This window comes from Nanorana parkeri, unplaced genomic scaffold (assembly GCF_000935625.1).
Source record: "Nanorana parkeri isolate BGI_ZX_2015 unplaced genomic scaffold, ASM93562v1 scaffold2927, whole genome shotgun sequence".
Lineage (NCBI taxonomy): Eukaryota > Metazoa > Chordata > Amphibia > Anura > Dicroglossidae > Nanorana > Nanorana parkeri.
The window spans coordinates 223-15,634 of record NW_017309195.1 but is presented as its reverse complement, the minus strand read 5'-3'; the positions used below and the strand labels follow the sequence as shown (position 1 = coordinate 15,634).

Below are 15,412 nucleotides of genomic sequence, written 5' to 3'. Positions count from 1 at the left end.
CCTCCCGTCATTAAGAAGCCGGTCACACTCCTCCAGGCTGCGACCTTTCCCCTACTTTCCTTCCATCGCCTTTCACCCAATTCCAGGGGCCACATTTCTTCCACTGCACATGGCATAATAGGAACAATACCAAGTCACATGGGCCCTGAAGGTCAATCCTTCCACCGGGGCCCCGGACCCACACGGTTCAATATCATTATAAGGAGACGGCAATGACCTCCGCGGCTCACAGGTTTACACCCCATTGCCACTGAGCGAGATATATAATGCGCGTTTTCGTGCGCAGCGGCTTTGAGCTGCGATATTGAGCGACAGTGCACATTTTATCTCGCTACATGTCCCGCCCCAAAGACGCGCTTTCGTCGCTCCTACATCGGGCTGTAGCCAATCAACAGCTATCTTGATGTGACTTCATTCTTTCCTTCCATTTTGCAGTGCAAAGGTGACCCCCTTCTGTAGCGCGACAGAGTCGTGCAATATCGCCGGCAATTTTGGGCGACACCGTAGAGTCTATTGGAGCCGAATCGCGCGACATCCGCCCAAAAAAGGATCGTGGACGAGCTAGAGGCGACATTGAGCTGTGGGATGTGAACAGCGCCATTGAAAAGCGACATAGAGAGATATTGTGCGGAAATATGCGCGATTTCGTGGCGGAAATGGCGCGATAAACCGCTCAGTGTGAATGGGGTGTAATTGCTGATCAGATTCTTCAGGTTGTCACTCGTGTGACCGATACAAATTACAATGAAGTAAAATGTCGCCGGCACAGCTAAGAACCGATCACGCGAATGTTGTCACAGTGATAGCGACGTTTGGGGGGCCACGCAGGGCCCCCTACACCGGGCTCAGTATGACACAGATTACAATGACAGGAAGGATAAAAGTGAAATAAGTGAACGCACGACGTTCACTCTGCGCAGCCGCAGCTCCCGTGACGTTGTCACAGATTTCAGCTTCAGACCAATGCCGAGATCTCCTGACGCCCCGTTGTGGGGTCTCCGCTGGGTTCTAACCATGGAGGAGATCCCCACTTCCTGTTTTGTCTCACAACTGTCACCTGGACAGGAAGTAGGGATCAACTCTCAAAAGAGTTCTTAAATAATAATACAATTCTGACAGAGGTTCTAAAATTGGTAGAACCGCCATTCGGATCATCGAGTTCTTAGACATAAACTCTGAGTACAGAACCTCAAACCCATCACTCTCAGCGCGGACTCCAATACAGATGCTCCTCAGGATGCGATCAACCGAGTTACGATGGAGCGTACCGTACGGTAAACTCCCTGTTATACGTCACCCAGAGATCGGTAGATGCCGGATAACTGTAGTTTCTGGTTGCTTGAGAGTTAATAGTAACCCTCAAGCAACCAGGCTCGAGACACTTCGCTTCCCTATTCACCTGCCAGCTCGCTTCTGCAGCCGGTGTTCTATCGAAATCTCCAACTCATCCAGATCTCCAACTACCTCACTTCCGGTGCACAAAAAGACCGGAGCTCTGCACGGTTGCGGTGCTCATGCGCGCGTAGCGTTTTGAGAATGCTAGTCGAGTTTGCCGCTTGCTGAACATTGTTAAAATGCGGCCGTACAGAAGCTCCGTCAGTCTTTGTGTTTTGCAGTCTAACGCCATCTGGTCGAAATTTCCAACTTGCAAAGTACCCGGCAGTGAGGTAGTTGGAGATTCCGACAAGTTGGAGCTTTCGATAGAACACCGGCAGTTGAACGTAAACAGCCGGGGTCAATAGCAAGACTGCTGTTGGCCATTTCAAATTGCAATAGCCAATAGCAGGCTGGCTACTGCAGCCGCCCACTGAGAAGAGGAGCGGACCTGAGAGAGAACTTTCTCTTCCAGGTCCACGCCTCCCATCAGTGGGCGGGGATTCAATAGCCAGTCTGCTATTGGCTATTGCAATTTGAAGTAGCCAATAGCAGGCTGGCTATTGATCCCCATTGTGTACGGTCTGCCTCTACCGTACACTCCTCGGTGTCTGATGGGTTTTCCGGAAGGTCACCCGAGGAGAGTCTGTACCGCTGTGCAGAGCTCTGACAGGAAATGACAACGAGCCATAAGATCAGTGACCAAGAAGACTTCCTGCCTCCGATTGTCAGGCGATCCCTACCGAACAAACTCGGTTTTTTAAAGGGAATATCCGACTTCAAAACCCTCATAGTGGGGAAGGATTGGACCTCCTGTCAGGTCTTTACGGCCATCATCTGCTCCATTATATAAATTTCTCCTCACTTCCTGTCTTGCCGATTCCCAGTTTTACAAGACTGGGGGGCCCACACATAAAAAAAGCCTGACAGAGGTCCTAGCCTCCCTACTATTTTTTATCTATCTGTGTTATTGTTATAGTTTTTCTCACTTCTTGTCTGGTAAATGTTGTCAGAACAGGAAGTGAGGGGAAATTTCTCTAAGGGAGCCCCAGATAACAGTATAAACCCGACAGGGGTTCTAATCCCCCCCAACTAAGATTACACAAGGACAGAATGTGGTCAGTGCAGCCAAAGTACCAGGTTCATGTAACGCTGCCCTCTCCACCCGCCGCCATGAATAAAGGGGGAGGAGCTCTGCGAAGGTCACGGGTTCCTCATATGACAATAGACGTCCTGACTGATCGGCGGAATATTGATCTGCGACACCCGATCACCCTCCACAAGTCTGCTGAGCTCCCCGCCTGAGCCGCCATCTGATCAGTTACATCAATCATCGGCAATCCTTAGGGTTAGGCACTACAAGTCCCATGAGGCACTGCAAGACTCTGACAGCCACAAGTATGACTCCCAGATGCAGGCGCATGATGGGATTTGTAGTTTTCACCGCAGCTGCGGTGCCGGGGATGCCTATGCCTGCAATAAACGATTCTCAGCATCCAGTTTTTTCCCGGAATTGGAGTTAAAGCTTTGAGAATGTTCTGCATATTTCTAGCGTTCAGGTCATTATGCTGCCTTCAGCTCACAGAACATCGCAGAGATTTGGACTCCTGACCAGAGCTCCTCATACTGCAACATAGAAGACTGAACACCTCTGATAGGGCATCATGGCTGGTCAGGTGACCCGAGGAAAAAAAATCTGTACACCAATCATAGAAACTAACCTCTGTCCTCCCCTCTGACCTCCATCCTCCCCTCCGGCCTCCCGTCTGACCTCCGTCCTCCCTCCATCCTCCCCACCGGCCTCCCGTCTGACCTCTATCCTCCCGTCTGACCTCCATCCTCCCCTCCGGCCTCCCGTCTGACCTCCATCCTCCCGTCCGACCTCCATCCTCCCTCCTCTGACCTCCATCCTCCCCTCCGGCCTCCCGTCTGACCTCCGTCCTCCCTCCATCCTCCCCACCGGCCTCCCGTCTGACCTCCACCCTCCCGTCTGACCTCCATCCTCCCCTCCGGCCTCCCGTCTGACCTCCATCCTCCCGTCCGACCTCCATCCTCCCGTCCGACCTCCATCCTCCCGTCCGACCTCCCGTATGAGCTCCGGCCTCCCGTCCGGCAATCCGGCCTCCCTCCTCCCCTCCTGTCTGGCCTCCAGTCTGACCTCCGTCCTTCCCTTGAGTCTTACACCCGACCTCCGTCCTCCCCTCCAGTCTTGCACAGTTGTACCGGCTCCTCTTCCTCCGATATCACCGCACACCGGGAGCGTCTCACAATGTGCTATAGAAGCTGCAGCAAGTCCGATAGAGTCCGCCTCATTTCCTGGCTGGTCGGCATTGCTCCAGTAAAGGGGGGAATCTGGGAGCGGCAGCGCCGGAGTTCCTCCATCTTTGTCGCCTAGCCTGTGCTGCCAGCAGACCCCGGGGATACAAACTACATATACCCCAGGGGTACTTCTACATAATTGCCGGCTTCGTATTCTCTGCACCTTATTTCGCCCCATTCTGCTCATGCGGCCATTTTTACCAAGCGCAGATTATTAGCTCTCCCTTTACTTCCTGGAACTCTGGCACATGTGACTAGGACACGTGACCGTGCACATCATCACAGGGGAGTAAAACGCCTTCTCCTGGAGCTCTCACGAGATTACAGATGCGATTTCCCAGCAACGCTCTGCTGATGTCACCTCCCCAGGATGCAATGTTTGGGCACGATGACATCACTAATGCCCAGGAAGTAGGAAAGCAATGCAAGATAACATCAGATTGCATGGAAAGGGTGTATATATATATATATATACACACACACATACACATTTGTCATTGTGCTCTTTTTTTATATTTTCAGGACTCGTTGATTGTATTCGTCGTTAATGGAAGTGATGTCACCCCTACCTCAAGCCCCCGTGATTGGACAGAGAAGGAGCAGCAAGATATTCATCAGCCCATCCCCCCTACTCCTGTCAGTACACGCGATTGGCTCCCCCAGAAGAACGCACCGTGACAGGAAGCGGATACTAAATACAGAATGAGGTACTTCTGCTAGCTGCATACATATAGGAGACCCCGGTGCCAGAATAATCCTGAAACCAGAAGTTGTTTACATGATGGTCTTGGAGTACTTTCACACTAAGGTCAGACTCTCTCCACACTCTCAGCATGATTTCTATCAGGTAGTGACAGGTTCTCTTTACTGCCCTCCGCCATTGTGATATGATACAACGACACTCACCCTGGTGTCTTCCCTCACACACTCACCTCAGCTCTCCTCCGCTCGGTGTTCGTTCTGTCAGCCGCCAGATACGTCAAGTCCACTGCGAGGCCCCCACTTGCCGTCCTGCCTGTTGGGGCTGTCCTCTGAGCGCCTGTCTCAATTTTATCCTTATTCTGCCGCTTTCCCTACTATCAGACATCTCGGAAAATTAATAAATTAATTATAGCACAATTCCGCCGACCAATACAATTATTTACCTGTTCTTTTCGGGTCACTGAGGTATATGATGGGTAATGTTACTCAGGCAACTATAAGGACAGCCCGACGGGTGAGGACAGTGATTGCTCTCTGTCAGCCGCCAGGTACGTCAAGTTCGATGCAAGGACCTCCCCTCCGCCGTTCTCCCTGCCGGGGCTGTCCTCTGAGTGCCTGTCTCTATTGAATCCGTATTCCGACGATTTTCTTCCTCTCCGACACTACTTGTGAGGTAACTTCTCACACAATTTTACACAATTAATCGATAATAATATTACATGGCTGTTTTTTCGGGTTAGTGCGGCAGAAGTTGGATAAAGTCAGTCAGGCATTTCGGTGGACAGCCCGGCGGGCAAAGGCTGATGAGACCGGCTCAGAGCGGGGTCCTGTCAGTGTCACCTCGGACAACATGGCGGCTGTGAGGAGTATCGGAGCTCTGGTCCGACTGGGCGGAAAGACAGGTACCGTGGGGAAGAACACCGACCGCCGGGGAGGGTGTGTGTTCTCTGTACAGGACATAGCTGCCCACCTAGGAGCAGGGGGCTGTAGGAGTCCATTCACATGTCACCTCGTTCATCTATGGGGGGCAGGGGGGGTGGCTACTTTACAACACACACAGGGACCATGGGGAACAAAAGTAGCCACCCTCCAGAAGAAAGGACAGTGTCAGCATGAATTCAGAGATGATTAGAGGATCTATAGCTGAGTGATACACAAATAAGCTACATTTATGTTAATGGATAAGGTATTGGTTAAGGTATGCATTTTTAAGGTGTAATCCCTGAGTTTAGTATCACTTTAAAGCTGAAGTTGAATCTCCTTCTCACTTCTATCACAATGCTAATGAAATTAATAAATAAAACCTTTCTATTTTTTACATACCTTGACCATATCACTAGGTCTGTTCGCTTCTCTATGCATGGTGCTGTATATAGTCTCCTGAAAACATGCTTAGCTTGCACGATTAAAAGAACTAAAATCCAATGAATGAAAGGGGCGGGGCCAAGCTGGGGTGGAAAGGGCAAGATGATGGGGCCACACAAGGTCCCCGTCCCAAGGCCTGGTGTACATGGGAGGGTGGTCTGGAAGGAAGGGGGCAGCACTCGCCATGCTAGTCCCAGACCTGGTATAATGTGGGGAGTGGTCTGGAAGAAAGGGGGCGGCACTCGCCATGCTAGTCCCAGGCCTGGTATACATGGGGGGAGTGGTCTGGAAGAAAGGGGGCGGCACTCGCCATGCTAGTCCCAGGCCTGGTATACATGGGGGGAGTGGTCTGGAAGAAAGGGGGCGGCACTTGCCATGCTAGTCCCAGGCCTGGTATACATGGGGGGTGGTCTGGAAGGAAGGGGGCGGCACTCACCATGCTGGTCCCAGGTCTGGTATACATGGGGGGAGTGGTCTGGAAGAAAGGGGGTGGCACTCGCCATGCTAGTCCCAGGCCTGGTATACATGGGGGGAGTGGTCTGGAAAGAAGGGGGTGGCATCTCCATTCTGGCACCAGGTTGGGTATACATGATGGAGGGAGTGGTCTGGAAAGAAGGGGGCGGCACTCACCATGCTTGTCCCAGGCCTGGTATACATGGGGGGAGTGGTCTGGAAGGAAGGGGGCGGCACTCACCATGCTTGTCCCAGGCCTGGTATACATGGGGGGAGTGGTCTGGAAGGAAGGGGGCGGCACTCACCATGCTGGTCCCAGGTCTGGTATACATGGGGGGTGGTCTGGAAGGAAGGGGGCGGCACTCACCATGCTGGTCCCAGGCCTGGTATATAATGGGGGAGTGGTCTGGAAGCAAGGGGGCGGCACCTTTAGTTGCCCATGGAACCTGTTGTCAGCTTTACACATGTACACAAACTCCCGGCTGCTCCAGGCCCCCGGCTTCTCCCGCTGTATGCTCTATATGGCAGCGACAACTAAAGGGTTAAAGGTGACCTAAATATTTGGACCTTCACACAGGGTGACCCCGTGCACAGAATACTGGCCCATCGTGGCGGAAGTCCTGTATAGGCCCCTTTCACAGGGGGCGGTCCCATCGGGTCCCGTCAGTTCTTTAGGCAGACATGATCAGAACCCCAATCTTGGTCTATGGGCAGCCGGATCTAAATGGACCGGCATGTGTTTACATCCTGTTACCCCGGATCCGGCCAGGTCCAGAAAAGGAAACGGAGCCGAGTTCTGTGTCACCGGATCTGATTGTGCCGGATCGGGGGGGTCATGTGATGTAAACAGACACAAGTCCATTAGCGCGAGGTCCGGTCATGTCACTTTTCCCTCCATCACAAGATGGACAAAACTAGCCGGACACACGGATGTCACAATGAGCGACGCACCGGTACCAGTACTGGCCCAAATGTTCTGATACCTTCCTCGATACCGGAACTTCACGTCAGAGGGAGATTTCCCCTGACCGGCAGTGCCGCGAGGGGAATATGGAGCCGACTTCCTGACCAATCAGGAAGCCGGGAGGTGGGTAATGACTCGCCTCCTGGTTGGCCGTGAAACCGGCTCAATGCTGATTGACCTGGAAGCCGGCTTCCCAGCCAATCGGCATCAAGCCTGCCAAACCTTCCTGCCCAATCGGAGAGCTGGTTAGCGGGTAATCACGGGTTAGCGGGTAAACCCACCGCCCGGGTTCCTGATTGACTGTGAAGCCGGCTCCATGCCAGCGGAAGCAGCCGGTATCAGTACTCGGTATCGGCAAGTACTGAAGGATAAATATCGGTGCTCATGCTCAAACTGGTATTGTTGCGTCAGTAGTCACAACGGTAACGTCCATTCTGATCAGCAGGGCGACCGTGTATGGATCTCCCTCCTGATTGGACCGTGTGGTACGGCACTTAGTGACTACACTACACCCCTCCCCCATCACAAGTGCTGAAATCTTCACCTTGGACCGGAGTCTCTCCGATCTTCAGCGATTGGCTGCTCACGTGTGATGCGATGTGACACGCATGTACGCGGGAGTCGCAGCGTCCTGACACTGGAGCGCGGCTCGTACTGCGGCCATTATAAATGCGTAAGCAGCTAGTGTTGCGGACGTGGAGTCTCTTTCTTCCCATGAGGGGACGCAGACGGATCACGGCGCAGCTGCGGAGATACTTTGTTTCCTCTTCCTGATACATTGTGATCACATTGTGATGTCAGAGTATTGATCACTTCCACTCATTGTTACAAAGTATCCTTCATCCCTCCGGCCGCTGAGCTGACATTCTTGTAGACTATAAATAAAGCTGTGCTTGTTCTGTGTCCTCAGATAACCCGTCTCCTGATCGGGTGACACCGAGGAGCCGGCCCGGCGGGCTGGAAGCTGATTTATCTCCCCTCCAGGGCCGCCGTCATTGCACTGTGCGCAGCTTCCTCGGCTTGGACTTGTTTTGGGGTTTAAATCCAGTTTTTGGATAAATTAAAGGAGAACTAGGGGGGTGTGTCAGGGCTTTTCCCCACAGCTCTCCTCAATAAACGATTCTCTGGGGTCTCGTTTTTCTGGAATCGGAGTTAAATCATTGAGAATTTTCAGCATATTTCTGAACCCTCCGTTTAGGTGTCTTTGGTTGTCCCGAGAACAAAGCTATATCATTGACCTTGAGATTTTTTTTTTCGGGGGGGTTAGAGGATGAATGAAGTTCTTCGCAATTCCTGCACAGAATAGAAGTCGTCGTCGTCATCGAGTGCGCGCATCGCAGAGGTCAGAATCCGAACTCGCTCGTACTTTAAAGTTTATCCAAACCTAAAAGTCGTGTATCCCAGCTCGCCATTCCTCAGATGTGGCGGCCGCATTCGTTTTTCTTTTGCTTTATTTGCATCGGGTGATCTGCCCGTAATTGTTATTTTTCAACTTCCTTTAGCAGGCCGAGGTGTCCAGCAAAAGCCTCAGACAGAGGGGTGGAGACAAACCATTCAGCACTGATAGGGGTGCTCACCTTTAATTCAAAACCTTTATCCCAAAATGGAGGGAAACAAAACTGCTTCAAAAATGTCTTCCGGGGGGTTCAGATTTAAAGGAGAAGTACGGGGTCAGGGCTTTTCCCCATAGTTCTCATCAGGGTAACGGGAGGACACAAACTAGCGTCCTCCCGTCACCCTAAGCTCAGTATATAGGGAGCTACAGCTCGCGGTATACTGAGACGCCGAAGCTGGGACGGATCCCGACAATTATGGCTGCGTGAGTGGCTGGCTCTGCCTATCCAGAGGAATACCCGCCCCCTCCCCCGTCCGTTCTGCCAGTCAGCGCTGGAGGATTGGAGAGGGGGAATCCCTGCAGGGAGCTATGAGTGACAGTCATGGCTCTCTGCAGGGAGATGATCGAGAAGTGAGCAAGCGCCGGTATGTGTTCGCTCACCTCCCGATCTACTGAGCCGACCTGTGACAGTCTCCTTGTCACAGGTCGGCTAGAACTATGAGGTGAGTGGAAATCACGCCCCTCCCCCCTCATAGTTCTCCTTTTTTGATTTGTTAGTCGGGTCCATCTAAATCCGGGGTCTCAAACCTCCGGCTGTGGTGGAACTACAAATCCCATGAGGCATTGCAAGATTCTCACAGCCACAGACATGACTCCCGAAGAGAGATGCATCATGGGATTTGTAGTTTCACCCCACAGCTGGAGGGCCGGAGGTTTGAGACCCCTGATCTAAATCCTCGAGTTCATCTAACACCACCCTCCCCACAGGGTGACCATGCTGCTGCCCAAGGGTGACTCAGTTGCTTCTCCGTAGAGTGAAGACAGGAAGTGTGTTATTGGTCTAACAAGCCTCCTATGTGATGGCGCAGATCCAGTGGCAGGTCCTCTTTATGGAGACATCAGAGGTCTATTAGACCCCCTAATGTCACCTAGGAACCCCAAAGAAGCTGATGATGCTTGTGCTTCACCTGCTTCCTCTCCGGCTGCAGCGGACGTACAAATGACACTCGGGGATTGTTCACACCATCTGCAGACCAGAACATATTTATCTGGGCCAAAAACACAAATCCATTATTATTATAATTATTATGCGGGATTTATATAGCGCCAACAGTTTGCGCGTCGCTTTAATTCCAATGGTAAAAATGAGGATAGTTCACTCCATTTTGTTCAATTCCAGAGCTTTAAAAAAAAAGTACAACATGCTGCATTTATTTCCCCCGGAACGCAGCGAAAACCCGTGAATGCACCAGAATGCTCTGGAACATGCTTACAACCCGAGCAAAACCTATTGAGAAATAAACGCACCACAGCACATCAAAACTGCAATCGGATCTGGTGTGAGCAAGCCCTGAAACTGGAAGTGATGTGATACACATTGCTTCCAGGTTCAGCCATTGGAGAGATCAACTGTTGGACTTGATGGACTAATGTCTTTATTCAACCTCAAATACTATGTAATTGGCCCTGTGTGTATCGATGTGAGCTCCCCGGGGGGCAGGGACTGATGTGAATGTGTGCAAGTACACACACGCACACACACACACCATGTTAGTAAATGATGTGTGTCCCGGCATGACGGAGTTTTATCTGTACTGTGTGATCTGGTATCTGAGCCTCATGTTACTGGTGGTGATGTCAGAGCCGGACTCCTCAATCTTGAAATACAATGGGGGGGTTACAGGTTTCTTTTTTTTTTTTACCATAGTTTTTATTCAACATTTTTCACAATACAGGTAATGAAAATCGCAGAGTTGCAAGACCCATACAATATAATGTGGCAGTGGACAAAATAACCAAATAATACATGGCCAAAGGCCCAATATTTGCATAGATGTATCATAAGCCAATCCTGAAAAGCCAGCGGGCCCTTAAAATGCTGGGGGTCCGAACAAATTAGCACAATTAAGTAAAAAAAAAAAATAAGGCTGGGTGGGGGGAGGGGGGGGGGTGTAACACTCTAAGGGAAAAGGGGAGAACCAGGGATAACATAAGTAATAACCAATCTTGGCAATACAATGTTAAAGTATTATTTATACGATTAGCTTACTACAAGTGTAACTTATTGGATCTGATGAAGTCTAAGTGGTGCAGAGATCATATACATATGGGAAGAGGGGGATGCAGTATAAGACACATTTGCTCAGGAGAACTGTGCTAGCATGACCCGCTTGAGGTAGAAAATTCCTTCACACCATTCCAGAGCTACAACGTTTGTCAGTCAACCAGCCGCCCCAATCTGTATTGAATCTCTGTTCCCGGAGGTGAGCTCTGGCAAACAGAAATTCAAAATGCATATGTGTGTTAAGTGTGTCGAACATCATTGACATGGTCGGGATGGAGGGGTAACGGGTTTCTCTAGCAGTGATCTTTGGTGTCTGTCAGCCGCCCTCTGATCCTCCCCATGTGACGGGCCGCAGGGCATAGTTCAGTTGTGTGACTAGGTAGAGGAGTGCGGGAAGAGTTTCCACGTCTGGGTGCAGTGCTGGGAAATCACTCCCGGGGCCCTATGTACGCAGCAATCCTCATTCAGGTTCAGGCAGAATTTCCTGCGTTGTTACTTTTTGCATCCTTGTGTACAAGTGTGACGATGGGGCGGCACAGGGGTGTAGTGGTCGGCATCGGCACTTCTGCCCTGCACCACTGAGGGGTCCCCGGTCAGGACGCTATGCATGGAGTTTGCATGTACTCCATGTGCTGTTTGAGTTTCCTCCCACACTCCACAGACCATGCCGGAAGGTGAATTGGCTCCGGTCTACATTGGCCCTGTGTGTGTGTATGTGAGATGGGGACCTTAGATTGTAAGCTCCTTGAGGACAATGTACAGCAAACCTCCGGCCCCCCAGCTGTGTTGGAACTACAAATCCCATGAGGCATTGCAAGATTGTCACATCATGGGATTTGTAGTTTCACCCACAGCTGGGGTGCCGGAGGTTTGCTACCCCTGATGTACAGTATGTGAATGTTTCTAAATACCTGAAACACATAATCTATTACAATAAGTGAGCTCAACGGCAACCAACCCCCCTGTTGTGGAAGTGCACGTCTAAGCATTATCCTTCAGCCATGATGGGACTTGTAGTTCCTGGCCATTGTCTTACATGTTCCTGATTTGTAACCTGTTTTCTTGTTTTGTTCTCAGGCTTCACCTGCCGATCGCTGTCCGTGTCGTCTGCCATGCTCTGTAAGTCCCCCCGCGTGTCTGCCGTCTGCTGGGAATCTGCGGGTTCCAGCTCTCTGTATAACGCCGATATCTGTGTTTTTGTGTCGTTGCAGCAAGAACGCACGTGAGCTACGAAGTTAAACAAGATGTCGCCGTTGTCCGATTCAACACCCCAAATTCTAAGGTACGCCCTGGCCGCGTCGTCTGTCTGTCCTGGAATAATAGCCACCTACATCTTGGGGCTCAGTCACATCAGATGCGGTGCGTCCCGGCCCGATTCTAGCAGAACGCACTGCCTGGCATTGCGGCCGGCTTGCGTTCTAGCCTAAATCGGGCCGGGACGCATCGCATCTGGTGTAACTGAGGCCTTGGTCTGCGCTGTTTCTAAATCTCGGATCTGAACCGATTGAGCTTATTGAAGGACGAGTTGCTTTTTAGCAGCTTTGGCGGCACACAAGGCATGCGGCAGGTCACTTGTTACTCTCAAGGGGGCGGTGCTTAGGCAGAGTCAGCCAATCGGTGGTTCAGTTTGAACACCAGGTTTCCCCTTTGACATTTACCACTTCCTGCTCGTAGATCCCTACAGTGGTGTCATCTCACTGCCGTAGTTCATGGCTCTGTTCTCGCCTACCCTGCAGCGCTTACACTCCTTGTTGGGCCGGCTTTTGGGAGGAGTTATGCAAATATCAAAATGCCATGTTGGGCGGATGTCAGTCTGGAGGAGGGGGCATTCCTAGGCAGGATGTATGTGCATGCGGACCTTTACCCCCCTTTCACTAAAAATCACATTAGCATGTAGCTCTGCATCGTGATATCAGAAGACGGGAATCACCAGCGCTCAATAATATCGTTCCGATAACAAATGTCCATTTATTTGGACAGATCGTCACCTTTTTTTTGCCCTGATGAAGGGCCCCTGAGTGGCCTCCGAAACGTTGGCTCTTTGCATTGTGACGATCTGTCCAAATAAATGGACATTTGTTATCGGAACGATATTATTGAGCGCTGGTGATTCCCGTCTTCTGCTATTCGTTTGCACGGCGCCATCCGTGGTCATCACTGCGAGCACCACTATTGTGCAAGCTGGGAGTGCGCAGGGACCCTCCATCTATCTACTGCATAGTGATATGACATCATCTCACATTCATTTAGTTAAACATAGTTTTTGCTTTTACTTACAATTATTGTTTTTCCACTTCCTGGTCCTCTTGGGCATTAGTGATGTAATGTGAACAAGCGTTGCCTCCTGGGAAGGTGACATCAGCAGAGCATTGCTGGGAAATCTCATCTGTTATCTTATGAGATCTCAGGGAAAGGCATTTTCCTCCCCCGAGATGATGTGTGTGGTCACATGTCCTAGTCACATGTGCCAGAGTTCCAGGAAGTAAAGGGAGATGGAATTATCTGCCCTTAGTTAAAATGGCCGCCGTGAGAAGAAAAATAGGGTATGCAAAGAATACAAAGCCGGTGTTCTTTCGAAAAACTCAGACTCCTCGGGAATCTAGGATTGTAGTTATCTCAGTCACGGAGGGTCAGCGTCGCATGTGGGTGTTACTGAACACACAACCTCTAGACAATTGCCAGTGTTCTATCAAACGTTCCAACTTGTCAAGATCTCCAACGACCTGATTTCCTGTTTTGTTAGAAGAGGTTTGGCCGAGAAGGTTGTACTGCACGTGCGCCACCCGTGGCATTTCCCTATACACGTACTACAAGGCAATAAAAGTATTAAAATGAACCAGGGTCACACTAATCCAACACGTTATTCATCTGAGTTGCCCCTTTCAAGCGGCGGCCATATTGAGTGGGGCAACTCGGATTAAAAACGTGCTGGAGTAGTCTGACCCTAGTTCATTTTAATACCTTATTGCTGTGTAGTACGTGTATAGCGAAATGCCGCGGGTGGCGCACGTGCAGTACAGCCTTCTCTGCCAAATCTCTTCTAACAAAACGGAAGTCAGGTCGTTGGAGATCTTGACAAGTTGGAACGTTTGATAGAACACGGGCAATTGTCTAGAAGTTTTGTGTGCTGTAGATTTTCATTACTAGACGTTTATAAAGGTGTCTTTTGTTGTCATTTCAAAGATCCGGGTAAAGTCACTCTTTCAGTAACATCCACACGTGGCGCTGACCCTCCGTGACCGAAGTAACTACAATCCTAATGGATACAAAAGGGGCGGACTAGGCACAGTCAGGCTGCAGAGGAAAGAGCTGAATGTTGCTGGATGTCCTCCAGCCAGGAGATGAGGCAATCTCTATATAGCAGGGGTAGCCAAACTCCGGCCCTCCAGCTGTGGGTGGAACTACGAATCCCATGAGGCTTTGCAAGATTCTCACAGGCGTGACTCCCGGAGAGAGATGCATCATGGGATTTGTAGTTTCACCCCACAGCTGGGTAGGCCGGAGTTCAGCTTCAACCTGCGTTGGCCACACGTAGCGGTGGAGATGAAAATGACTCGACTGTAATAACGGAGGTGCCGACACGTGCACAAGGCAGCCAATGTCCACCACCGCAAACTGCTTACAGACCCATTGACTCCGTATTGCTGACCCGTAATGTCGTTGCATGTTACTCACGTGTTCTGTTTGTGTGCCGTGCAGGTGAACACGCTGTCCAAGCAGCTGCAGAGCGAATTCAGCGACGTCATGAAGGAAATCTGGGCCAACGATGCTGTGAAAAGTGCCGTCCTGATCTCCAGCAAACCCGGCTGCTTCATTGCCGGGGCCGACATCAAGTGAGAGGCTTCAGATGATGATGATGATGAGACTTTTGTTGGGCCGGAGGCGGCTCGTGTCTTTCTGGTGGTGACACGCTTGGCCGTCCTCCACACACACACACATCACAGCTATGCCGGGGGTTGGGAACATTCTCTGTGACGTATAACGTAAGCCGTGTCCTCGGGCTCTGCCGCCACTAAGATTTTCAGTGCACTTTAAAGGAGAACTATGGGGTCAGAGCTTTTCCCCCGTAGTTCTCCTTAGGGTAGCGGGAGAACACAAACCTGCGTCCTCCCGTCACCCTAAGCTCAGTATATAGGGAGCTACAGCTCGCGGTATACTGAGACCGCCGCAGCCGGGACAGATCCCGACATTACTGTCGAGATCCACCCAGCTGCGTGACTGACAGCAGGCTCTACCTATCTAGAGGCAGAACCAGCTGTACCCGCCCCCTCCCCCGTCCGTTCTGCCAGTCAGCGCTGGAGGAGGGGGGGATCCCTGCAGGGAGCCATGATTGACAGTAACTGTTCTCTGCAGTGACAGGATCAAGAAGTGAGCGAACGCCGGCATGTGTTCTCTCACCTCCCGATCTACTGAGCCGACCTGTGACAGTCTCATTGTCACAGGTCGGCTAGAACTATGAGGTGAGTGAAAAGCACGCCCCTCCCCCCTCATAGTTCTCCTTTAACATCTTTTGGGTTCTGACAGCTGGAAGCGTTGAATACGGCCCGCTTTGGGAGACCTGTATTGGCCAGTCACTGGGGATAATGTCCTAATGTGGCCGGGATTGGATCTTTGT

At 51.1% G+C, this 15,412-nt stretch overlaps 2 protein-coding genes across 3 annotated transcripts in view; one reads left to right on the top strand and one right to left on the bottom strand.

Annotated features, from left to right (window-relative positions):
- The window catches only part of HADHB (hydroxyacyl-CoA dehydrogenase/3-ketoacyl-CoA thiolase/enoyl-CoA hydratase (trifunctional protein), beta subunit), a 34,181-nt gene extending 29,235 nt beyond the window's left edge, over positions 1-4,946 (bottom strand). Inside the window, exons 1-2 of one of the 2 annotated variants that reach the window (XM_018574397.1) lie at positions 4,925-4,946; positions 4,626-4,651 (exon numbers count right to left, since the gene is read on the bottom strand). The gene's annotated coding sequence lies outside the window, so the exon portion shown is untranslated. Of the gene's footprint in view, positions 1-4,625; positions 4,696-4,924 lie in introns of those variants that run through there. The other variant, XM_018574396.1, reaches the window with a different exon arrangement.
- A 243-nt stretch (positions 4,947-5,189) lies between these two features.
- LOC108802536 (trifunctional enzyme subunit alpha, mitochondrial-like) lies at positions 5,190-14,638 on the top strand. Its single transcript, XM_018574398.1, has 4 exons — positions 5,190-5,297; positions 11,875-11,916; positions 12,009-12,079; positions 14,497-14,638. Exons 1-4 carry the CDS (start codon positions 5,246-5,248, stop codon positions 14,632-14,634), a joined length of 303 nt encoding a protein of 100 aa, XP_018429900.1. The 5' UTR covers positions 5,190-5,245; the 3' UTR covers positions 14,635-14,638.
- The last annotated feature ends 774 nt before the right edge of the window (positions 14,639-15,412 follow it).

Excerpts from the sequence above, each read along its gene's own strand:
- LOC108802536 (XM_018574398.1), top strand. The coding sequence starts at position 5,246 with ATGGCGGCTGTGAGGAGTATCGGAGCTCTGGTCCGACTGGGCGGAAAG. Across the intron at positions 5,298-11,874 it reads CCGACTGGGCGGAAAGACAG|GCTTCACCTGCCGATCGCTG; the intron begins GTACCGTGGGGA and ends TTTTGTTCTCAG. Across the intron at positions 11,917-12,008 it reads CGTGTCGTCTGCCATGCTCT|CAAGAACGCACGTGAGCTAC; the intron begins GTAAGTCCCCCC and ends GTGTCGTTGCAG.